Below are 25,090 nucleotides of genomic sequence, written 5' to 3'. Positions count from 1 at the left end.
TCAAAGATCAAGTGACGTGTTCGTTTTCTTTTTCAGCAAATAGTGACTGTTCACAACTACCCTAAACTATAAAATTTTATCAATGTAAAGATAGAGGGAGAGAAAGAGGTTAGCGTAACCGGCAAAAGAAGATTCTATATATAGTGGGTCACATTAAGATCATTTTACACCCTTGTGAGTTGTATAACTTGTAAAACAATAACATTTGTCCTAGTTCTTTCTAAGATGACTTGATGAAAAATCATTATAACGTTTTTTTTTCAAATTCCTTTCTAAGATCATTTGATCATAAATCATTATGATTTCTATCAATTTTATTGGATCATTTTTTTCGTTTTAATTATTGAAAAGTCATGTCATGTCTAAATGATAATATATAGTTGACAAAAAATATATATAGTTGACAAAACCAGTAAACTGTAACTTCAATATACAAATGGATTTATTACTTACAACTTAAAAGTATGTGTATCTTTGTCGTTGAAATATGTATCTTGACAAATTTTGCCTTTGCACCATAACTATTAACTATTATTATATAAAAAAAAGATAACTAAGTACTGCATATGCTGATAAGCTTAAACAAACAAGTCAAAAATTAAAATCGCCGTCCTATTATATAAGATCATTCACATGCACTTAGCACTACTTACACTGGGGATAATGATAAAATTGTCATCTTATCTAATGCCGATCTTGAGAATAAAAAAGTTGCACTTTGTAAGTCACATAGTTCAAGATCGACATGATCACATTGGCTAGTGCTAAGAATTAAGAAGGACTAATAAACAAATAAACCAAAATTTTAACTTATCTGGATCTCATCTACAACAATCTTAAACTTATCTATTTAATTAGGTTCACTTAAGAGTTTAAAGACTAGTTAGAGTCGTTATATTATAAACTATTTAATCACCGGTCAGTTATACTTCCCTTGTTTATTTTTAACAAAAGACGATTAATAACATGATTAGATATATTTGCACAGAACATAATAAAGATGTACTCATTGAAATATATAGCAACCAGCCATTAAACGAGAGTCGTATGACCCATATATATATATGCCTAGGGTGGGTCGAGCTATGTAAAGGATCCACAAGAAGACATCCACGAACCGTACGTTACAATTTTTACACACATGTACATTTGCACGTTCTAAATAAAACTATTTACAAGTTGAATAAGTCACATTTGAAATTCTCATAAAACTATTCTGCTGAAATTTTAAGTTGTGAATAAATAATAGCTCTTTCTAATCACGCAACAATCTTGAAATTCACTCATTTCTTTTTGTCTCCGCCCACTAACATAATGCGTCGTCATACACAAAACTGGCGCACACATATAATATATAGTTCTCTCATTATGCTTATGCTAGAAGTGTAAACCACAAGCTTCTTTTTGCGACAATTTCTTATTTTTATTTTTCACAACTTTTTGAAATCTCTATTAATTAATATATATGTTGGTAAATTTTAGTATTTCTCCTCCAAGAAATTGAAAATGTTATTTAATGGTTAGTTTCCAATCGTACTATAAATGTTCCTTTTCGCTGGATGGATTTATATTTTGATGCAACTATGGCATATTGGCTTACACCAATAGTAATGTCATGTCACAAGGGCAGCATATACGATTGGAAAGACGACCCAATAGATTGATCATTTTTGGAATCGTGAAGAAAAAGAGACGATGATTGATCATAATTTATGATAAGAAAGAGTTAGCTAGGGATCATTTATGTACTGTCGTTTGTATGAAACTGTGAATGTGAGTAATAATAATATATGAGAAGATAGTAAAATTTAAAATGTCATTGATGAATTATTTAACAATTGCAAGCACTTTAAATTTGGTGTTCTTTGTCATATGATGAACCATATGGGTTTATAATTAGAATAATCAAACAATTTTTTTTTTAAATGACGAAGAAGACTATGCATATATATACCAATTGTTGATAGATGCGTGCCATGGAGTTGAAATCAACCTATGATAAAAGCTATAAAAAGCAAGGTAATGCGTATAATTACTGGTGATTGCGTGGTTTGGTTTGTCCACGTACATGATAATTAATTATAAAAATAATAATACGGTATAGATTGTGTTTATTTCATTGGCTGAATAAATGAACGTGTGGGTGGGTGAATTGAATCCTCTCTTAATATCATGAATCATGATACTACAAGTTTCGTAATAATCTCAAAACAGCTTTGAACTTAAATTAGTTACTGGCTTTTTACTTTCTTCAAAACAACAAATGCGTAATTCATGAAAATAAAAATTCAAAACCATTATTATGGTCTGCTGAATTTTAGAAGATTCGGCCCAATATTATTGGGCCTCTAAGTCTATATCAACGCAATCAGGGCCACATGGGTAATGCCCAATGGGGGGAAAGAAAAGAAAAAATAAAGAATTTAAATCATTTGTTTTTTTCTTAATGGTAGTGATTGTTATAATGGGCCGCGCGCCTGTTAGCCCACACCGATAAAGTCCGTGAACGAGTTTAGCCCGCAATTCTTGTTTCAGTGATGTTTTCATAAAAACGGTGTCGTTTCTAACACACCCTCTTATCCACAGTCACTTGTTTCTAACACACTCTCATTCATTCACTCAGTTTAGAATAACGGTGGCTAATTCCGTTTCTGCATGTGGGGATTAGGAGACATTCTAAAATTTAGTGATTACGTTTCCTAAAATCATTCATCGTTCGGTTCAGTTCGTTTTAAGAAAAAAAAAAAAACAAGACCCAGATGAACAACTTCGACAGTGGACTTTTTCCACGTGCAAAAACTGACCGGAGAAAAGGACAGGAGCAGAGTCAAAACAGTGCCAGGTTGTACGAACTTTTATAAGCACCGGCACGTGACTGCATCAGTGGCTCAACGGTCATATTCAGAGACATCAGCACCACCAACTACTATAGTCACGTGACAAAGACCAGACCCCACCCACGACACCAATCATCTTTGCTCCCTTGTCGTCTCCTTCCCTTTACCCCCTAAAGGCCAAAACCAGTGGTGTTGTAACTTACTTTGATTTAAACAAAATTTTCGACAAAAAAAAACCCCATTAGTGATTTGTAGTAATCTAAATTATTGATTAGTGATTTACTAATCTAAATTATTGGTCGAATGATGTTTTTTTTTCCTTTCTTTATTTAGAAATCAAAATACACTTCGGCGCGAAAAATCATAAACTCTCCAAAGCGTGTCCCACATGCATCAAATCCGGGGATGCGTAAATTACGTTTTGACTAGTAATAATAAATAATCTCTAGTGGACCACTTCGACTTTGGAACAGCAAATTCAATTCGAGTTATTATTGGTTCCAACAAAAGACATTAAAGAAGCTCCAAAGACCAATAACTAATGCTGAATCTTTTTTAACATTACTTCTTGTTTCTTTTTTTAAAAAACTAAAAAACTTTAAAATGAAGAAGACAAATATTAAAATAAAAGAAACGGTTAGGCCGGTGAAGGCTGAGAAGTTGGGTCGGCGGAGGAAGGAACGTCGGGACCAACACGGCAGCCTTCCAGCATGAAAACGACATCGGACATTGATGGTCTGTCTAGAGGATCCGTTGCGGTACATAGAAGTCCCACTTTTATTCCTAACAAGAACTCTTCCCATTCTGATGATTCTGGATCCAGTTCGAGTAGCCCCGGTTCTAGTAGCTCTGTGACTTGGCCTCTCTGCAGCTGTTTCTTCACCCATTTCACTATATCCTCGTCTTGTGTGAACATCACCGGTCTTTTTCCCGTTAGGATTTCGAGTAGGACAATTCCGAAGCTGTAGATGTCTGATTCTCTTGTGATTTCTCCTGTCGATGACGCTTCTGGAGACACGTATCCAAGACTCCCTGTGGTGGCTGATGTCACGGCTGATCTTGACGGGGATCGCACTGTGAGACGGTCAAGCCCGAAGTCAGATAAATGGGCTTCGAAATCAGCGTCGAAGAGTACATTCTGTGGTTTGATATCCCCATGAACCTGTTTGGGATAAAGATATGTTAAAAAAACTGACAATGAGGATGTATAGTTGTGGAAATATTTTTAATTTAAGCCATAAAAGACTTACCATGTTGGATTGATGAAGGAAACCAAGTCCTCGAGCGATCCCGAGAGCTATGAGGTGGCGCATTGGCCAGTTTAGGACATGGCCATCTTGGTGGGAAGCTTCTTGGAGCAAAGTAGATAAGTTTCCGTTGGGCATGTAGTCATATACCAAAAGCCTTAAATCTGGTGGACCTGCGTAGTAACCTCTAAGGACCGTGATGTTTCGGTGCTTGACTTTACCGAGGAATTCAGCTTCTTTTTTGAACAAGTTCTCGTTTAATAGTGAGCCATTGGGTAAGCGGCGGACAGAGAGAACCATTCCGTCATTGTAATTGGCTTTGAACAGCAATCCGTATCTGGTTCTACTAAGAACATTTTCTTCATCGAACTGTCGTGTTGCTTCTATTGTTTCGGCCAAAGTGATCTTGTTGTTGAACATTACTAGCTTTGGCTCTCCATTTTCTGTGCTTGATCTACTCGTGCTGCTACGAACTCTACTTCCTGCACTTGTTCTACCAGGACTTCGTTTCTTCTCTCCCGTTGTAGACTGTTGTTTCAGCTTCTTTCTCCATTTCAAGAGTGTGTATATGTAGAAGCAGCAGAAGAGCGATAAAAGGAATGCACCTATTGCAGCCATAACTATCATAATAATCATTTTCCTTTTCTTCTTCTTCTCTTCAGCTGTGCTGCTTTCGCATTTTCGGTTTAATGGCTTCCCGCAGAGCTCTGTATTACCTGAAAATTCTGAAGCGTTGTTGATTCTTGAGCCTAACGAAGCTGGAATTTCTCCTCTGAGGTTGTTGCTTGAGACATTGAAGTATACCAAGTTACTGGAGATAAGGGTGAGGCTAGCCGGAATCTCCCCGCTTAAGTTATTAACAGACAGATCTAGCTTTGTCAAGTTTGATAACCTAGACAGAGATCCAGGTATGACTCCTGAAAGATGATTGTGGTCAAGTGACAACGAGTTGAGAGACAAGCTCTGAGAGATTGCTGGGGGGATTTCGCCTGACAAGTTGTTCCGACCCAAGTCAAGCACGTTTAAACGCGGAAGATGGGAGAGATCAGCTGGAATATGACCCATTAGCCGGTTAGATCTTAACTCGAGAACCTCAAGAGCAGAGCAGTTTCCAATTTCAGGTGGAATAGACCCAGAGATATGATTATCTGCCAGTGACAGAGAAACCAACAACCGAAGAAACCCGAAAGTCTGCGGAATCTGACCAGAGAAAGCGTTGGAGCTAAGGTTCAAATACCTTAAACTCACCAAGCTACTGAACCCTTCAGGAACAACACCAGAGAAGTCGTTTCCCTGCAATGCAATCACTTGCAAGTTGGGCAAACCAGAGAGCTCAACCGGAACCTCACCAGACATATTCTGTTTGCTCAAATCTAGAGCTGTTAGCTTAAACAGATTGCCCACACTAGCTGGTATCTCACCAGAGAATCCATTCCCACTCAAATTCAGAAAACTAAGGTTACTTAAGTTACTGATACTGACAGGAACTTCCCCGGAAAACCTATTTCCACTCAGATCCAGCTCAGACAGATTCGTCAAGGCCATTAACTCCACCGGAAAACTCCCATTCAAGTTGTTTTCACCTAAGTTAAGCCTATCAAGCTGCTGCAGATTCACCAAAGACGAAGGAACATAACCTGAGAAGCTGTTTCTGCCTAAAGATAAAACCTTTAAAGCCTTCATGTAGCCTAAAAACTCTGGAATCTGACCTTTTAATCTGTTTCCTTCGAAATCAAGAACATTTAACGAACCACATTGCTTAATCTCAACAGGAATCTCACCGGTAAGAGAGTTATTAGCCAATTTCAGTTCTTCTAATCTCTTTAAGTTGCCAATATCCGGCGGAATTTCACCGGAAAACAAATTTCCAGAAACATCAAGATTCGTCAATGACAAAATCTTTGTTAGCCACAACGGGAAAAGACCGGAGATGCGATTTTCCCGGAGATCCAAGACCTGTAAACCGGTACGACAGTTCGCCGTCGTCTCAGGGCGTACGATATCGGAAAAAGCATTGAAGCCTGACTGAACAATCCTAAGCGACGAGTTGCAGAAGAGAGAAAACGGCACAGTACCGGAAAAGTTGTTAGTAGAAAGCGAGAGAACCTCTAGTTTCGGAAGAGCACCGAACGCGGCGGGAATCACGCCGCCGATTTCGTTCTCAGACGCACTCAAGTGAACTAAGGAGGAGCAGTTTGAGATCGCCGACGGTAATGTCCCTTGCAAGAGATTGAAATCTAGCCATAAGTACTGAAGACTCTGGAGGTTACCTAGACTCGCCGGAATCTCGCCGGTTAACTGATTATACGAGAGATTAAGAAGCTGGAGCTGAGTCAAGTTAGCAAGTCCACTCGGTATCTGACCAGAGAAGGTGTTCGACGAAATGTCAAGGAACTTAAGACTCGACGGTAAACCCACGGAGATCTCACCGGAGAGACGGTTTCCAGCTACGTTAAAGACCTCAAGCGATGTGAGATTCCTCATCGCCGGTGGAAGTTTACCGGAGAGTGAGTTGTACTGGAGAAACACGGCGAGTAGGCGCGTGCAGTAAGCGAGTGAAGTAGGGATAGTACCGTTCAAAGAGTTTGACCGGAGGCTTAGCTTTCGTAGCATGCGTAGGCCGGAGATACGATCGGAGATTCGTCCGGATAGCTGGAGACGAGGAAGACGGATCTCTGTGACACGGTGGTTAGTACAGCCAACGCCACGCCAGTCACATGGAGCCGTTGGAGTTGAAGGATCCCATGAAGTTAACGCACCGAGTGGGTCGTGGAGGTTGAGTTTAAACGCCGTGAGAGCATCAATCTCGGCCTGAGACTCATCGGCGTGTAAAAGTAACGGCGCGTTAATCACGAGAAAAATGAAGAACAGAGATATACCCATGGCCATAGATCTGCTGAAGAGAACAAAAAACGAAAACTTTAGGTTGAAGAAGGTGAGAGAAGTGTCGCCATGAGTGTGAGTTTCTTGGAGAGAGAATGAGGAAAAAAAGGGAGTAGAGTTAAAGTTTTTAAAGAAGAAGCCGAAACAAAATAAGACTATAGATAATTTGAAATTTATTTGAAGTCCGCACTATAATCCATGCGTTACTTAAAAAAATGATATTTGTTACAAATTCGGGAAGCATTATTCTAATCATTATATTGTCCTTGCAAGTCTTTTTATTTTTTTATTATTTTTTTTAGTGAAACAGAGAAAATCATTATTTTGTTTTTTTGGGTCCATTTATTTGTTTTAACTTTTAAACATCCCGGAGATAGAAAATCACGGCGAAAGATGTCGTCGGCGCCGCTTAGCTTTGGTCTACTCACTATCTTCATGGTGCTCTTGTCGTATTCAAGTTTCTCTCATGGATTACTGCAACCTCGTAGGATTTCTCATGGATTGTCCGAAGGTAGCAAGTACTTGACAAGGGATGAGCTCTGGTTCAATCAAACCCTAGATCACTACTCTCCATCTGTAATCAAGCTTTACCAACTTCGTTTCTTATTCGATTTCAATTTATGTTCTTCTTACGCTATTGAACTTCTATATTTTTATTTGAGATGTCGCTACAACAATATCGTAATAACCAATTCGAATTGTTTCTAATTATATATCAGGATCATCGCCAATTCAGACAGCGATACTATGAATATCTCGACCATTTACGGGTACCTGACGGGCCTATCTTTCTGATGATCTGCGGCGAAGGTCCTTGTAACGGTATCCCCAATGACTATATAAGTGTAAGATTCTTTGCTCAAAAGAAAAAAAAAGTGTAAGATTTTGATTGATCAATCTTTCTCATAACATATTTGATTATTTCTGAAATTTGCATTGCTTTCCATCATAAACATGTAATTCAGGTGTTAGCAAAGAAGTTTGAAGCGGGTGTTGTTTCTCTCGAACATCGTTACTATGGCAAGAGCTCACCTTTTAACTCATTGGCCACTGAGAATCTCAAATATCTTTCATCGAAACAGGCCCTCAACGATTTAGCTGCTTTCCGCCAATATTATCAGGCAAGTGGTCTTGTGGTTTTTATGCTCTAGACTAGAAGTGGTTGGGTCTATGATTCAATGAGCATGTTTTTTGGATTTTGATTGTGGATGCAGGACTCTTTGAATATTAAGTTCAATAGAAGTAGCAGTGTCGAGAATCCGTGGTTCTTCTTTGGAGCATCTTATTCTGGAGCTTTAAGTGCTTGGTTCCGACTCAAGTTCCCTCATTTGACTTGTGGAAGCCTCGCTAGTTCTGCAGTTGTTCGTGCCGTCTACGAATTCCCTGAATTCGATCAACAGGTATTCATTACAAGATTGAAACTTTCAGTGAGGACATGATGTGTCTTTTCATATGAGAGTTTTGTTGCTGATAGAATCGGGATTTTTGTGTTTTATTGAGCAGATAGGTGAGTCGGCTGGACCGGAATGCAAAGATGCACTACAGGAGACAAATAAACTTGTAGAACTCAGGCTCAAAGTAAACAACAAGGCTGTGAAAGCTCTCTTCAATGCCACCGAGGTCTAGCTTTGTTGTTTCTCTTCTCCTTTGAGTAAACCCAAACAACTATGAGTAAGAAGTCTGTCTCCAATCTGATATAAGTTTTTGAAATTTGCAGCTTAATGTTGATGCTGATTTCTTATACTTGATAGCGGATGCACAAGTTATGGCGGTAAGCAAGTTCATTTCATATTTTTATGCTTTATTATTTTCTTTCTAGTTTTAGTTGTTTATCTACAAGATTTTCGCAGATCCAATACGGGAACCCAGATAAACTATGTGTACCACTTGTGGAAGCTAACAAGAATGGTGGTGATTTAGTGGTAAGTTCTTTTTCTTTTAGATCTATCTTTACTTATGCGTGGTGTATATATATGATCAACGATTATATATGCTAGAGCCTAGAAGAACAAAAGAACTCGTTTTGCAAACTAAAGATTTGTATTTGCTGATACATTATATTGGCTGTTAATGCAGGAAGCATATGCTAAATACGTTAGAGACTTTTGCATGGGAGTTTTTGGGCTAAGCTCTAAATCATATAGCCGGAAACATCTGCTAGACACTGCGGTCTCCTCAGAGAGTTCAGATAGGCTTTGGTGGTTCCAAGTTTGCACTGAAGTGGCATATTTCCAGGTGGCACCTGCGAACAGTAGCATCCGGTCTCATCAAATCAATACTAAGTACACACAGTCCCAAGTTTATATGCATAACTTGTACTTATCGTTTCTATTTATCATCCCGTTTATGTTTCTTCTAATATCATAGGTATCATTTGGATCTATGCAAGAGTCTGTTTGGGAAAGGTGTTTATCCAGAAGTCGATGCAACAAACCTGTACTATGGAAGTGATAGAATTGCTGGTATGTAAATATGTAATAAAGGAAAACTTCTTGATGCTTGTTTTACACTTCTGCACGTCCCAACAATTTCTTCTTATTCTCAATTTTGCAGGGACCAAGATTATCTTCACAAATGGGTCACAGGATCCATGGCGCCATGCATCTAAACAGACGTCATCTCCTGACCGTAAGTCTTCATTTAGTTTGATCAGAACCGCACACCATTAACTCAGGCTTAGTCTATGTCGTAAAGTAGCACTCAGACAAATACTTTCTCTGTGACACTAACAAGTTCATGCTTGACTGGCACAGTGCCTTCTTACATCGTGACTTGTCACAATTGTGGCCATGGAAGTGATCTTCGTGGATGCCCTCAATCTCTAATGGTCATCGAAGGTAGATATTAACAGCTTTTTCTCTCTTTCTGATGCCTGAAGTCAAAGATAACTAATGAAACAGCTGTTAAAAAATATAATGTCCCCTCTTTTTGTTCCCATTTTCAGGTGATTCCAAGAATTGCAGTTCACCAGATGCAGTAAACAAAGTAAGGCAACACATAGTAGAACACATCGATCTGTGGCTCTCGGAGTGTCGCGGAGGGATCAGGAGTTCCATGTAAAGTCACACGTACCGTGGTTCTGCAGATAAATAAAGCATCAGATGCATGTTCCAAACTTGTAACTTTGTACAATACTTGTAACCTATGATGTATAATGTTTCGAACTTTTATCTACGAAACTTATACAGCAGTTATACGCATGGACCGTAGCCGTTGAGACTCATGATCATGGTATAGCGGTTACACGCGTGGATCATCTGGCTGGGTCTTGCCAGTATCATGATATAGTGTGTAAACTAGTCTTCATTACTAAAGAAAATGCAAAACAAAAGATATCTTGAAAGTTGAAACTGTACACAAATCCGCTTTAGTCTAGCCAATCAGCATACTCGGTTTTCACGTAACCCGGGGATAGAAATTCACGGCGAAAAATGTCGTCGGAGCAGCTTAAGTTTGGTTTACTCATTATCCTCACGGCGCTATTGTCGTATTCAAGCTTGTCCCATGGATTACTGCAACCTCGTCGGATTTCTCATGGATTGTCCGAAGGTAGCAAGTACTTGACGAGGGATGAGCTCTGGTTCAATCAAACCCTAGATCACTACTCTCCATCTGTAATCAGTCTTTCCTGATTTTCGATTACTGCTTGATTTCAATTTATGTTCTTCTCAAGTTATCGAAATTAGGAAATCGATATCTTTTTAGATTTTGTATTTTGATTACGGATTTCGCTGCAAAATCTTATTTACCAATTCGAATTGTTTATAATTTGATCTCAGGATCATCGCCAATTCAGACAGCGGTATTATGAATATCTCGACCATTTACGGGTTCCCGACGGTCCAATCTTTCTGATGATATGCGGCGAAGGCCCTTGTAACGGAATCCCCAATGATTATATAAGTGTAAGATTTTGTTTGATCAATCTTTCTCATAACATATTTGATTTTATCTTAAATTTGCATTGCTTTCCATCATGAACATGCAATTCAGGTGTTAGCAAAGAAGTTTGAAGCGGGTGTTGTTTCACTCGAGCATCGTTACTACGGCAAGAGCTCACCTTTTAACTCATTGGCCACTGAGAATCTCAAATATCTTTCATCGAAACAGGCCCTCGACGATTTAGCTGCTTTCCGCCAATATTACCAGGCATGTAGTCTTTTGATATATGTCCATTATATGCTCTACAAGTGGTTGCGTCTATTATTTAACGAGCATTTTTTTTTGGGGATTTTGATTGTGGATGCAGGACTCTTTGAATGTTAAGTTCAATAGAAGTGGCAATGTTGAGAACCCGTGGTTCTTCTTTGGAGCGTCTTATTCTGGAGCTCTGAGTGCTTGGTTCCGGCTTAAGTTTCCTCATTTGACTTGTGGAAGCCTTGCTAGTTCTGCAGTTGTTCGTGCCGTCTACGAATACGCTGAATATGATCAACAGGTATTCGTTTCAAGATTAAACTTTGGTGAATGACATGTTGGGTGTTTTCATACAGAGTCTAGGTTCTTATAGTATTAAGACTTTTGTCCCTTATCGTGCAGATAGGTGAGTCGGTTGGACCGGAATGTAAAGCTGCACTACAAGAGACTAATAAACTTGTGGAACTAGGGCTTAAAGTAAACAACAAGGCTATGAAAGCTCTCTTCAATGCCACCGAGGTCTAGCTTTGCTGTTTCTCTTTCTACTCTTTAAATCTAAACAATGATGGACGTAAGAAGTCTGTCTCTAATATGTTTAAGTTTCTGAAATCTGCAGCTTGATGTTGATGCTGATTTCTTATACTTGATAGCGGATGCACAAGTTGTTGCTGTAAGCGTGTTCATTTCATAGTTATATGATTTTTGTTTTCTTTCTTGTTTTAGATACTTATCTTTAAGATTTTGGCAGATCCAATACGGAAACCCAGATAAACTATGTGTACCACTTGTGGAAGCTCAGAAAAATGGTCGTGATTTGGTGGTAAGTTCTTTGCTTTTTAAGATTGATATTTGCTTATGCTCTGTGTGTATATATATATATATATATCACTGATCATATATCCTAGAAGAACAGATGAACTTGTTTTGCAAACAAATGATTTTATTTGCTGATACATTATATTGGGTGTGTTACAGGAAGCATATGCTAAATACGTTAGAGAGTATTGTGTGGGAGCTTTCGGGCTAAGCTCGAAAACATATAGCCGGAAACATCTGCTAGACACTGCAGTCACCCCAGAGAGTGCAGATAGGCTTTGGTGGTTCCAAGTTTGCACTGAAGTGGCATATTTCCAGGTGGCACCAGAAAATGATAGCATCCGGTCTCATCAAATCAATACAGAGTACACAGTCCCAAGCTTATATGCAGAATTTGTTCTTTACCGTTTCTATCGACATCACCGCTCATATTTCTGTTAATATCATAGGTATCATTTGGATCTGTGCAAAAGTCTATTTGGGAAAGGCGTTTACCCTGAAGTTGATGCAACAAACCTGTACTATGGAAGTGATCGAATTGCTGGTATGTAATGTCGGAAATCTTCTCAAGCTCATCTTACACTTGTACACATGTCAACTGTTTCTTTCAACTCAATTTTGCAGCGACCAAGATTGTCTTCACAAATGGGTCACAGGATCCATGGCGTCATGCATCCAAACAGACCTCATCTCCTGATCGTAAGTCTCCTTTTAGTTTGATCAATATGGCAGAACACTCAAACATAGTCTGTGTCTTAACGTAGCACTCAGCCAAATACTTTTTCTGGGACACTAACAAGTTAATGCTTGACTACACAGTGCCTTCTTACATCATCACTTGTCATAACTGTGGCCATGGAAGTGATCTCCGAGGATGCCCTCAATCTCCAATGATCATTGAAGGTATATATTACTTGCCTTTTTTTCTGTTTCCCATCTTGAAGTCAAAAGAAAAGTGTTGAAACAACTAATTAAAAATATGAATCCATTTTTAGGTGATTCCAAGAACTGCAGCTCACCAGATGCAGTAAACAAAGTAAGGCAGCATATAATAGAACACATCGACTTATGGCTCTCCGAGTGTCGTGGAGGGATCAGGAGTTCTATGTAAAGTCACACGAACCACGGATCTGCAGATAACTAAAGCATCAGATGTATGTTCCAAACTTGTATCTGTGTAACTGTAACTCTGATGTGTTATGTTTCGAACTTTTATCTACGAAACTTATACAGTAGTTTACACGCATGGACCATAGTCGTGTGGTCGCATGGTTTTAGCATGTCGTGTCAAATCAGGATCATGATGTTGTATTAGTTAGTCTTCTTGTTACATAAAGATAAATAAAAGCTAGAGTGATGCTGAGCACAAATCCGTTGTAGTCTAGCTGGTCAGGATACTCGGCTCTCACCCGAGAGACCCGGGTTCGAGTCCCGGCAACGGAGTTTTTTTAAATATTAATTTTGGATTCCTGACGACGTCGTTTGTTAATGAGTCATCAGAGTGAAGACAGATGTCTTACCGCTAATGGACGAGAGTGAAAAGGAAAACGGATGACTCATATAGTCACGGAGTCATCTTTCTCGGGATTTCAAAAATTTGACGGTGATCTGACTTCCGACGAATTCTTCGCTTTTGTGGATTATTTTTGCCGATCGGTGAAAATCAAACGTTTGTTTCGGTATGGTAGAATCTACGTCGAATTTGACTCCTACACAGAGATATGCGGCCAGCGCATTGTTCGCGATCGCGCTAAACCAAGCGCAAATCAACCAGACCCAGCCGTTGGGGATTCCGGCGTCGGATGTCGACGACGGAGCTGACGAAGAGCGAAGGAGCAATTCGAGTAGCGGAGATTCTGTCTCCGATGACCCTAGCCTTTGGGTACACGAGACGTCTGGCCTTCTTCGACCCGTTTTCAGGTGATTTCCCAGATTATCCAAATTCTCATCGGTTCTGAAGTATTGTTTCTATGTTTTGGTTGGCTAGTCACGTTGAAAATCAAATCATTTAGTTTGAACTCTGTTTAAAATTCGTTTCTGTCCACAGATGTCTTGAGATTGATTCACCGGCTTGGCTTGGTCTCGAGCAAACAGCTTGCTCTTCTCCGGCTAAGCACCACATCGGAGCGGTATGTCTATTGTGGAGTTTGAAATTTGGTCTTATGGATCCTTAATTCTTTGTTTTGTTATTTGTTCTTTAACTTCTATTTTTCGATTTTTTTTTTTTTAGTTCACTAGGTTACTCTCAGAAGAAGCAAGTGAAGCTTCTGTCGAGATGGTGGAGCAAGAAATAGCCTTAGCTAAAGCTGCTGATGCTATGGTGCATAGCATTCAAAGCTCTTTATCTATAAATGCTAAGAAAGAGAAGCATCAGGAATACGAAAACGAATGCCGTGAGAAATATGCGGTTCCTGAGGTAAAGTCAAAAGCTGTGGATATGGATAAAGATAAAGATAAGAAGGAGGCGGCTGATAGTGCTGAAACAGAGAGTCTCGAAGCGGGTGTAGTTATTATAGATGGAAGCCACAAGCCTGAAGTTCTTGAAGAGGAGAAATCTGTTGAGGAAGTAACATTGCTTAGCCATCAGAGGAAGATTAATGTTCTTTATGAACTCCTTTCCGCTTGCTTGTCAGATAAACATCACGAGGATAAGAAATGTTCTCGGCGTAGAAAAGGCTATGATGCTCGTCATCGCGTTGCTCTCCGTTTACTTGCGACCTGGTTTAACATTGAGTGGATTAAAGTGGTTCGTATAGTTATTTCTTCCAAATCAAGCTCACAGTGAAATCTAACGTTTTTACATAGTATTATCACTGTTAGGATATAGAATTGGCACTACTGTAAAGTCCAGTCATCTGTTACCATTTTCGTTCTTTTTTCTCTTTTTGTTCTGGCAGTTGTTTGTTAAATGATTTTATGTTCCTTTCATTGTTATAATATATTAACATTTAGGTATCTTCAAACTCTAGGAAGCAATTGAGACAATGGTCGCATGCTCTGCCATGGCCATTCAGAAAACTGCTGAAATGAAGGGTGAAGATGCTCTGTCTCCTACGAGTTCATGGGATAAGTGGAAGCGTGGAGGCATCATTGGTGCCGCTGCTATTACAGGGGGAACTTTGATGGCCATCACTGGTGGTACAGTGAATTCAAAGCATTAACCTTCTAAATTGGAGCGCATTTTGAATTGGTTACCTATCTTGCATTTACATGGTTATATTCAACAGGATTGGCTGCTCCAGCTATTGCTGCAGGGTTTGGGGCATTGGCACCAACACTGGGCACACTTGTACCAGTGATTGGAGCTGGTGGGTTTGCTGCTGCGGCTAGTGCTGCCGGAACTGTTGCTGGCTCCGTTGCGGTTGCAGCATCGTTTGGAGGTGAATAAGAGTAGATGGGTTCACTTTTGCACTATATGGATAAACAGTACGCTTACAATTAGGCATTAAGTGTTTTGGCTTCTCTTTCATCCCCTCTAGTGTATTAAATTTTTGTTAAGGGGAGTCTAGGATGTCACTAATGCTTTGTTTTGAAAATCCAGCTGCTGGAGCTGGTCTCACAGGGACTAAGATGGCAAGGAGAATTGGGGACCTTGATGGATTCGAATTTAAAGCTATCGGCGAAAATCATAATCAAGGAGTGAGTTATTTACCTCGGCTGCTAGATCACTGAAACTTGTTTTTGCATTTTTGAGAAAATATTGGTTGTGTCTCCTCTCCCTCCTCCCATTGGAAATCTCCTTGCTCTTGAGTTTTCCCATTTTTGTAGGGCCACGTTTTTCACTGATATGAAAATGTTTGTGACAACCAATGCAACAGCGGTTAGCAGTGGAAGTCTTGATTGCTGGTGTTGTTTTTGATGAAGAAGATTTTGTCAAACCATGGGAAGGGTTAACTAGCAATATGGAGAGGTATGTCGAGTGAGAAATTGGTATCTTAAAAAGGAAATAGGATTAACATCTGGTGCTACTCCTTGCATTAGCTATTATAATTAACGTTTGTGTCTGATTCTCAAGAATAAAACTATAGTTGCTTCTTACAGTCTGGTCTTTTACTCTTTCAGGTACACGCTGCAATGGGAGTCCAAGAATCTAATCTTAGTGAGCACTGCGATTCAAGATTGGCTTACTTCAAGTACTTGGTTTTTATCCAACTAAATAATCATGTAGATGTAAAATTGTCAAAGTTCTAATATAATTGTGATTTTGTTATGATTTCCCCAGGGCTTGCCATGGAACTGATGAAACAAGGAGCGATGCACACTGTTTTGGCCTCTCTTTTAATGGCATTGGCGTGGCCAGCGACTATATTGGTAGCTGCTGATTTCATAGATAGCAAATGGAGTATTGCTATTGATAGGTAACACATCTCCCTAGCTAAGTAGTCAATTGATGAATGCAGCATTAACTCATCGCATCTCCAACTAAAGACCAAATATTTTGAAACCCCCGTGTAACCCTGTAGGTCGGACAAAGCAGGAAGACTTCTAGCTGAAGTGCTACAAAAAGGCTTGCAAGGAAATAGGTAAAGAGTTCACAACTGCTGCAAGCAACTGAATTGAATTTCTATATGTAAAGATTTGGCGTCGTGTGTTTCTTATATTTCCTCAAATTGTTGGAATTCAATCAGACCCGTCACTCTTGTGGGTTTTTCGCTTGGAGCTCGTGTCATCTTCAAATGCCTCCAAACTCTGGCTGAGACAGAACAAAACGGTAGTTTCGCATGTGCCACATAAGAAGATATCTTGAAAAGTTGAACCCCTGCTTATGTTTTACTCTTAACATGCATGTCTTGGCAGCTGAACTTGTGGAAAGAGTTGTAATTCTTGGAGCACCCATTTCAATTAATAATGAGAACTGGCGAGACGTAAGGAAGGTAATTAATTCTGTTTTGAGTTCATTAAATTTTACCAAAACATATGTCACATCAATAGTATCGAATCTTAACCAGAGTGTTTTTAAAAATTTATTTCTCTGGTCCTGTTTGCTAGATGGTAGCTGGAAGATTCATCAATGTTTATGCGACAAACGATTGGACCCTTGGTATTGCATTTCGGGCTAGGTACATACATTACATAGAATTCCATTAATTCAATATTTGTCCTTTTCACCCAACAAATCAACTTGTTCTACGAATCCTAACCTTGATCTTGCACAGTCTATTTTCTCAAGGATTAGCCGGAATCCAACCAATTTGTATCCCTGGGATCGAAAATGTAAGCCATCTCTTTCTTTTGGTCCCTCATGTGTTATCCATTAAAGAGACAAATGATTAGTTGTTGGAGTATAAATTTAGTAATTGTGTTGTCAGAAAAAAAGAAGATATGAGATCACTTTCAAAAATTGTAAAGTTGCAATCATAATAATCATCGCTTGATCCTCAACGTGTAACAGGTGGATGTAACCGATATGGTGGAAGGTCACTCTTCATATCTATGGAAAACTCAGCAGATTCTAGAAAGACTCGAGATCGACACTTACTACCCTGTTTTTCGAGACACTCTCTAAAGAAATCAAATTAGATACATATCGATAATATAGAGAACCAAACGTGTTCACATGTTTGAATCACAAAAATAAAAAGTCGTTGTACGTTAGACATTAATTAAAGGTTAAGTCCTGTATTTTGTTTGTTTGTTTGTTTAGTCGTCGTCTTTGTCTTTTTAGCGTTCGTCGACTCCGGAGAAGGACGAGAGCTTCTGTATTGTAATTATTTGTATGGAACGTCACAGTGAGCCGTCTTAGCTGACCATGTTTTATCTTTGAGTTTCGATCTCCTTTTCTATATACAAAAGTAAAAACTGAAATGTTGAAATAACCCTAACTTTTGGCTATGTGATTTTTAATTTATTGTAAACGAAAAAAAAAAACAATACTATTGCGACCATTTGCCATTTTAATTTGCGTGAAAGTTTCCATCTTTTTTTGTATTTACGTATCCAACAGGTTTCGATTTGTTTTCTTTGATCCAATATTATGCTAAAGTTGTCTTAAAGAGAGAGTATTATCTATTCTCCACCACTTTTGGTGGTCCATGCAAGTAAAGAACACACTACATTACATCGTAAATGATATAACTAAACCCACAAAAATTATTTCTTCGTCCGAGCATCACATTTATATTCATAAAAAAAAAAAAAAAAAAAAAAAAAAAAAACCAGCCTTGCCAACTCCGTGATTTGTCACTTTCTTAATCTTTTCGTCTCCGTGATTAAGATTCGGTCGTCGAGACACTACTAGTACTACTAACTCATTTTTCTATTTATATTCAACGTGTTTTTTTGTTTGTTTACGTTTTTTAAATATACCTCTATATATTTTGTTGGAGCCAAAATTCATTTTTTTCCCCCTTGAATTGAGGAGCCAAGGTGCAATGTATCTGTTGATTTTATAGAGAAAATGGATTATTTTCGTCATTGATAATAGCCAAACAACCGATCTTTCTCCTTTTAACAGATTTATTAATAATGAACTTCGAAATGATTAAAAACGAAGGAGTTAGTTCAAGTTTAAATATCTTAAGCCATCGATCTCTTTCTCTCGTCATTCAATATTCGCCAAATGCATAATTCATTCGTTTACATGATGAAACAAGATTCGTTTTCCAAGTGAACGGAGCTAGTGTCAAGAGGGTGTCAGATCGCTTTCAACTAAAACAATTATTGAAAGGTCAACTTAAGATGACCTTCAGATTAATTGGTGTAAGATGGTTTAAAAATCACATAAAAGAAAATTTGTGAGAGATCCAATCATATATGTATACATATTACATTCACCATCTCGATCTCATTAACATTACAAGTGAAAATGTAAACAATATGGTAGAAGGTCACTCCTCATATCCTTAGACAACTCTAGCAAATCGAAAGATGGAGTAATAAGTATCGATTTTGACCTATAACGATTCATATTGCAAATTTGACAAATGTTAGATATACCCTCTTGTTTACCTCCACGTGTTATTTGCAAAATAATTAATAACTTAGAAAATTCAACAATGACTGTAGTGGCATTTGTCTTTTATGTATCTAGTTTGATTAAGTGATATGGTATGAGAGTCTAAGAGATGCTTATAGTCCAACGGTTGGGACCTCCTTAGTTCAGATTTTCACAAGGTTTCACATGTTGAGTTCTAAAACTTAGAGAGAACAAAAGAAAATACAGGTCATCAATTCAACGTAGAAATTAAGGGTTTTTTTTTGTTTGTTTGTTAATTATCAATAGCTTTGTTTGAACGTTCTTCGACGCCGGTAAAAGACGACAACTTCTGCCTTGTAAGTTGTAACTTTTTGAGACGTCGTCGTTCTGAACGCTGAATCAACAACCACATGTCAACCGTTTTCGCTGACCATGCTTGTCTTTTAATTTAGCTACCACTCTTGTTTCCTTTTATTGTCAAAATTGAAATTGTCAATTATATTATGATGTTTGTATTTATGCCTGAAACAAAGTTTGAGACTATTTTTTCGAGGCAATGCTAAAACTTGTTTCAATCGAGTTAGCGTATTAAAGTCACGTACAAATAATGTTTACTTGTTTAGTAAGACTATCGCCTCTGTCTCGTTGGTCACAATGTTATGCGCTTCATTCCTCATGCATCCAATTTATAATAAAATTCAGTATTACATCTTAACATTTAGACACACACACACACACAAATCCATTTGATTTATTTACTTACAATTTCAGGCATGCATCACTTCTTTCATATACATATATCAAGCTATGCATCATCACCTCAATTCTTTTCATAAATCTATTACAAACCATCCATCACTGCATTTATTTCACAAAATCTAGTTTAGCGACTTTACCAAACAAAGTTTCAATGGATATGGGGTCATATATGCATGGCTCAATGTCCCCACAATCACAAGTACAAAACTCTTTATGACAAATGACAAAAAAAAAAAAATCAAACGCAATGTCAATTATTTGGTGAAAATACGTATAGTGATCGATGGGTTGATGTGTCGAGAAGCTGTCATATATAGAAGACAAGACATACCCTATTAGAACCAAGCCCTTTGCAAAGATGTAGCTTATTACATACTCAGGTTATACAGTCTTTAAAAGTTTTGAATGTTACGTTTGGCTTAGAGCTAATTTTAGCGATGTCTGCTTCATTCACACAACTCATTACTTTTCTATAAAACCGTCATTTTCTTATGTTTCCACTCAACAAAAACAAAAAAAAAGTGGCACCGCTAATTATGCTTTGGCTTTTATGTATTCGGTAGACATTTTGCTGGAGACATATGTATTTTTGGCATTGAGAATAGTAAAATAAATTATTCGTGATATTCCTGAGTCCACGTAGGGTACGTGTGTATGCGTATATGAATGTGCTACGTGTGTAGCTACGCAAAATGTAACGAAGTGATCGTAATTTATTAGTAATATATTTTTCGTCATGGTAGTTGAAGTTGTGATTGATACATCTTGATGTATTCAGTTTATTATAAGTATATAGTTTCGATGTCAACTTTGACATTATTCATCAAGAAAATCCGAGTATGGACGGTGTTAGAATAACTTAAGTAACACATACGTACATTTGTATTAGGTGAATTTCACCTTAGTATTTAGGATGTCCAATTAGGTGAATTTCACCTTAGTATTTAAGATGTCCAATCCTAACCAAAAAAAAAACAAAGTCACACAATTAATATATCCTATAATAAAAACGTGACTTTTCAATAATCTTTTTTTCTTCTTCCAGATAACCTTAAACTCTGGTTAACCACGAATTGAAGATCATTGGGTCTGAGGACGACTACTGATTTCGATATTGCCAATGCCCATGGGTCCAACAAACTCATGATCCTTGGATCTATGTAACATGCAAAACTAATAGTCAAAAAGAATCTTATTTTTTACCGGTTACATTTCATTCACGGAAAAATCCCCACAAAAGAAAAAGAAAAACACAAAACGAAACAAAGAGCCAATTCATGTTTTCATCCAGAATACATACACGTTGTAGATACATATTCATACTATAGATAACATCCACAAATCCTCAGGGGGTTACTATAAACTTTTCACACAGCTTCCCAAGAACCCCATACCAAACTCCAGCCACGTGGTTCGAACCACAACTTTAGAGAGGACATATAAGGCGCGTGGTCGGCACAGCGAAAAGACGCGTGGCCTTGGGAGCCGTGAGACCAAACACATCATTCATGTCGAGCTCGCTTGGTTTCATCCCATCAGGTAATTTCCACGTGAAGCAATGTAATATATGAGCCACGGCTAACTCAAGCGCGTATAACCCTAGTTGCATACCCGGGCACGATCTACGACCCGACCCGAACGGTATGAACTCGAAATTACTCCCCTTGAAATCCGGTACGCCCGGTTCCAAAAACCTCGACGGTCTAAACGTTTCCGGATCGGCCCAAGATGTCGGATCGCGTCCAATCGCGAAAGCGTTGATCATCACACGAGATTTCTTGGGAACGAAGAAACCGTCGATACTAGTGTCCTCTGCGGTTTCGTGGAGGAGGAGTGGGATCGGTGGGTGCATCCTTAGGGTTTCCTTGAGTGTGCACTTGAGATAAGTTAACTTTTCGATGTCTTTTTCTTCTACACGTCGGTCAAGTCCGACTACTTCTGCGAGTTCTTGTTGGACCCGTTTTAGATCCTCGGGGCTCCGTAATAACTCTGTTAAGGCCCACTCTATCGCCGACGCAACCGTTTCTGTTCCTCCAAACATAACGTCCTGTTACATCATAAACATTTTTTTTTTTTTTTTCATCATAAACAATTCACATTAGAAAATTCAGTATTTTAAAATTGTATATTCACATTTACTTTTTCTTTTACATATTTATGTGTTTTAGAGGTTTTATTTAATTTGTAAATGATTACTTTCACGATTTTCTTACTACTACTATTAATTAATGAGGAAAATACTTAGAAATAAAAGAACAGGTTAATGGGTAAGTATTAATTGTTACGTAGGGCATTAATAATCATGACTCTCTCAAGTGCGTTTATTAGAAATACAGTACTTACCATGATAATTGCTTTGATATTGTCGCGTGTAAGTTTGATGGAATTCTGAAGATCCGTTGCCTCGCTCACTAATTTGGCCTCTTCGCTGTAAAATGCAAGAAGATCATCAACCATATCGGTATCAACAACATCTCCATCATCCACAGTGTTTTGATTCTCTTTCTTCTTCATATGTTCATCGATAATATCGTCAATAAATCCGTCTAGGTCGTTACGGGCTTTCACCAGCCTCTTGTTTATCCCTTGCGGATCAATCCACCCGAAGTACGGTATGAAATCCGCTACGTTGAAGGCTCCAAACAGCTTAGAGAACTCTTGTAAGATTCTTATGAACTCGTCTTGTCCATTTTCGCAAGCTGACCCGAACGCTGCCCGGTAAGTTATGTTGCGGGTCAGCGCAAAAATTTGCTCCCCGACGTTAATAGACTTACCTACAGATTTTTTTTGGTTAAATATTAAAATACAGTTTTTACTTTTGTATACATAAGCGCACATAGCAAGAGTGGATATGTGAGCTATCTTACCAACGTTACAAGAGACCGACCGGACCATTTTGTCCACTTCATCACGAACTGAAGCCCACGACTCAGCTCGTTTACGGCTAAACACCTTCATGACACACACTTTCCTCATCTGTCTCCAAAACGGTCCGTAGTGAGCGAAAGCCATGTCCGCTCGGTCGTAAGTCAAATAGCTTATAGCTATAGTTGCAGGCCGGTTAGAGAATACGCTATCTTGGACTTGAAGGACTTGTCGAGCGACGTCCGGTGATGAGACAGCGTACATATGGAGGAATCCCATGCGGAGATGGCACAAGCCACCGTATTTTTTAGCTAAATTGGCTAGACCACGGTGAGTGAGTTGGTCCATCATAAACATATTGCCTATGATGGGCCAACCACGTGGACCGGGAGGATACGGAGCCCTTCGTCGCCGTGTGATGAGGCCGATGAATATGAAAAGAGTGACGACGACAAGAAGAGCCGTCGTGGGATCTGATACTTTGCTTAGTGTTTCTGATATAGAAGACTCCATACTGGATTTTTTTTTTCTTTTCTTTTTTTGCTTCTTTGCTGAAAAGTTTTTCTTTTGGTTGTGGAAGGGCTCAGGAGGCAGCGTTGGCCATTTTGGGATGTGATTAGAGAGGTGGCTTTTATAATCAAATTGTGGTCCCTTCTATTGACATTTTATATTTTCTAGTGGGACTTAATTTTCGTCATTCATTTATTTATTTTTATTTAAGAAATAAATTGTAAAACGTTTTCAAAATTGGATTTAAATATCGGATCCCGTTAAAAACTAGGGAAATAGTAGCATACTGAGGTCGAGCATATATGATGCATTATATTATTGGTATTTAGTGAACTGGTGAAAACATAATTAAACACAGCTGCGGATAAATGACTGCTAATCTAACATAATTGGTAAATGTATTTTTTTATTCTCAATTTATTTTAATAATTTAAAATAAAAATTACTAAGTGGCTAAAATAAGAATTTTTGGAGATTTTTGTTCTATTTAATTTCAGCAAATTTTCAACTCAAGGTTGCATATATTGTAAAAAAGTGTTTTTTGGTTGAATAAAACTTAACATTCATTAAAAAAAAAAAGTCCTAAGAAATTCACCTTTTTTTTACTTAAAATAAATAAAATCAAGACTTCTCACCCACTTATTTCTTCTAAACCAAGAAAAATATGAAACAAGAATAATGTTACTAGGACATAGATATGATTTTTCAGTTAGGTTTGTATTTTTATTTTTTGGTATAATTTATGATCAAGTCAGGCTTAGACTTACGAGATACATACAAACTCAAAAATTCTTTTTAGAAAAAAAAAGGATCTTTGATAGTAACTTACTATTAGTAAGATACTAATAAGATTACTTGAATCAGCACCACAAATATAAGTCATTAAATTTGGTAAATATGTACTACTTCCTAACAAATTAATGTATAATATTAAGTTATGATGAATATTGCCGGTAAATGGAAACATTCACTTTTTAACCAACGTTGCTAAAGATATTCACAAGTGTATGTGTAAATTATGCAAACGTACGAATACGAAGACCCAAGGTGTAGTAGTATTTATTTAATTATTGATATTGATTAATTGCTCTAAATTTTAGACAGAGACTGACCACTAGCAGTGAGTACGTTACACAAGGATGATTAATTAATAACTATTAATAGTATTAACTAATAGCTCGCTAAATCTTAGACATAGACTCATAGTTAAGGTTGAACAACAAAAAAAAAGACCAATAATTAAGGTGTCTTTTTTTATTTTATTATTGTCGTGACTCACAGGGTTCCGCTGGCAATGCATAAAAGAATAGCTTTTTTTTTTTTTGGTCACCAAAAGAATAGCTTTATATGTAAAAATCAATAGCTTTAGCTTTGTATTTTTAAACTTTAATGCAATAGCTTTATATTTAAAAAGCTAAGGTTTTTTAATGCAATAGCTTTATATGTAAAAAACATTCTTAATTAGGAGAAAAATGAATGTGTTTTAATTTGTTTGCTTGTAGTAGGTACTTCTCAATTATCATCCCTTTAATTTAATTCTCAGGCTTCTTTTTGTTTTTATTACCGAATATATTGATTAAACACAAAGACATTTGATGAAGTTAGATACTTTTGCGTTTAAGATTTTTTTTTAAAGTGATGTCAATTTTATAAAATAATTCTTTCAACAAAGGTACACCATGAATTTGATAATTATAAGTTCCATCATACGAGTTTATATGAGACGTAAAAAGTTAAAAACAATAAAGGGCTATGAAAATATATAGATATACCCTATATTTAATTAAGTTCAAAATCATAAGTCACGCTCGTAGCACGAGGGTGTGCATGTATGGTACTTGGCAAACCCTGTAGTCTTATTTATGGAACAAACAAATAATATATATAATAAGATAATCACATGTATCATCCTCGACTGCCCATCCAATCAAAGGCAAGGCAAAAACCATACGTTATTTCGAGATATATATATGTCTTGTGTACTGACGTATTCTGCTTTTTTTTTTTTGGTGTAGAGTAAAACAAATATATTCACATGCATTGATCAATAATCCCATGTGATAACCCAAATATGAATATGATGTAAATTAGGCGGACATAATTGTGAAATCGAGTGTCCTCCT

General features: G+C 37.7%; 5 protein-coding genes and 1 non-coding gene across 6 annotated transcripts; 4 read left to right on the top strand and 2 right to left on the bottom strand.

Annotated features, from left to right (window-relative positions):
• Positions 1-3,300: 3,300 nt before the first annotated feature.
• Positions 3,301-7,099, bottom strand: LOC17878872 (probable LRR receptor-like serine/threonine-protein kinase At4g36180). Its single transcript, XM_006282969.2, has 2 exons — positions 4,088-7,099; positions 3,301-3,999 (listed from the first exon to the last, which is right to left on the bottom strand). The coding sequence occupies exons 1-2, from the start codon at positions 6,971-6,973 to the stop codon at positions 3,475-3,477; spliced, it is 3,411 nt and encodes a 1,136-aa protein (XP_006283031.1). The 5' UTR covers positions 6,974-7,099; the 3' UTR covers positions 3,301-3,474.
• Positions 7,100-7,276: 177 nt separating this feature from the next.
• LOC17880905 (probable serine protease EDA2) lies at positions 7,277-10,167 on the top strand. The gene is made up of 12 exons (XM_006286226.2): positions 7,277-7,543; positions 7,687-7,812; positions 7,933-8,088; positions 8,182-8,367; positions 8,471-8,587; positions 8,685-8,738; positions 8,818-8,889; positions 9,044-9,249; positions 9,335-9,429; positions 9,521-9,595; positions 9,721-9,804; positions 9,912-10,167. Exons 1-12 carry the CDS (start codon positions 7,361-7,363, stop codon positions 10,025-10,027), a joined length of 1,470 nt encoding a protein of 489 aa, XP_006286288.1. The 5' UTR covers positions 7,277-7,360; the 3' UTR covers positions 10,028-10,167.
• Positions 10,168-10,297: 130 nt separating this feature from the next.
• On the top strand, positions 10,298-13,157 carry LOC17877787 (probable serine protease EDA2). Its single transcript, XM_006283558.2, has 12 exons — positions 10,298-10,581; positions 10,747-10,872; positions 10,961-11,116; positions 11,217-11,402; positions 11,504-11,620; positions 11,718-11,771; positions 11,850-11,921; positions 12,077-12,282; positions 12,367-12,461; positions 12,542-12,616; positions 12,737-12,820; positions 12,913-13,157. Exons 1-12 carry the CDS (start codon positions 10,399-10,401, stop codon positions 13,026-13,028), a joined length of 1,470 nt encoding a protein of 489 aa, XP_006283620.1. The 5' UTR covers positions 10,298-10,398; the 3' UTR covers positions 13,029-13,157.
• Positions 13,158-13,287: 130 nt separating this feature from the next.
• On the top strand, positions 13,288-13,360 carry TRNAE-CUC. The gene has a single exon. It is a non-coding gene; the product is annotated as a tRNA-Glu (tRNA).
• Positions 13,361-13,495: 135 nt separating this feature from the next.
• On the top strand, positions 13,496-17,733 carry LOC17878470 (transmembrane and coiled-coil domain-containing protein 4). The gene is made up of 15 exons (XM_006283205.2): positions 13,496-13,837; positions 13,965-14,046; positions 14,148-14,663; positions 14,887-15,055; positions 15,145-15,297; positions 15,459-15,556; positions 15,736-15,827; positions 15,980-16,050; positions 16,140-16,275; positions 16,381-16,440; positions 16,546-16,628; positions 16,715-16,791; positions 16,907-16,977; positions 17,074-17,131; positions 17,310-17,733. The coding sequence occupies exons 1-15, from the start codon at positions 13,599-13,601 to the stop codon at positions 17,421-17,423; spliced, it is 2,019 nt and encodes a 672-aa protein (XP_006283267.1). The 5' UTR covers positions 13,496-13,598; the 3' UTR covers positions 17,424-17,733.
• A 3,036-nt stretch (positions 17,734-20,769) lies between these two features.
• LOC17878895 (cytochrome P450 84A1) lies at positions 20,770-23,100 on the bottom strand. The gene is made up of 3 exons (XM_023778694.1): positions 22,460-23,100; positions 21,936-22,366; positions 20,770-21,639 (listed from the first exon to the last, which is right to left on the bottom strand). Exons 1-3 carry the CDS (start codon positions 22,968-22,970, stop codon positions 21,019-21,021), a joined length of 1,563 nt encoding a protein of 520 aa, XP_023634462.1. The 5' UTR covers positions 22,971-23,100; the 3' UTR covers positions 20,770-21,018.
• Between the last annotated feature and the right edge of the window lie 1,990 nt (positions 23,101-25,090).

This window comes from Capsella rubella, unplaced genomic scaffold (genome assembly GCF_000375325.1).
Source record: "Capsella rubella cultivar Monte Gargano unplaced genomic scaffold, Caprub1_0 scaffold_7, whole genome shotgun sequence".
NCBI classification, from domain to species: domain Eukaryota; kingdom Viridiplantae; phylum Streptophyta; class Magnoliopsida; order Brassicales; family Brassicaceae; genus Capsella; species Capsella rubella.
Note: the sequence above shows the minus strand (reverse complement) of the source record. Positions and strands in the feature narration are given on the sequence as shown.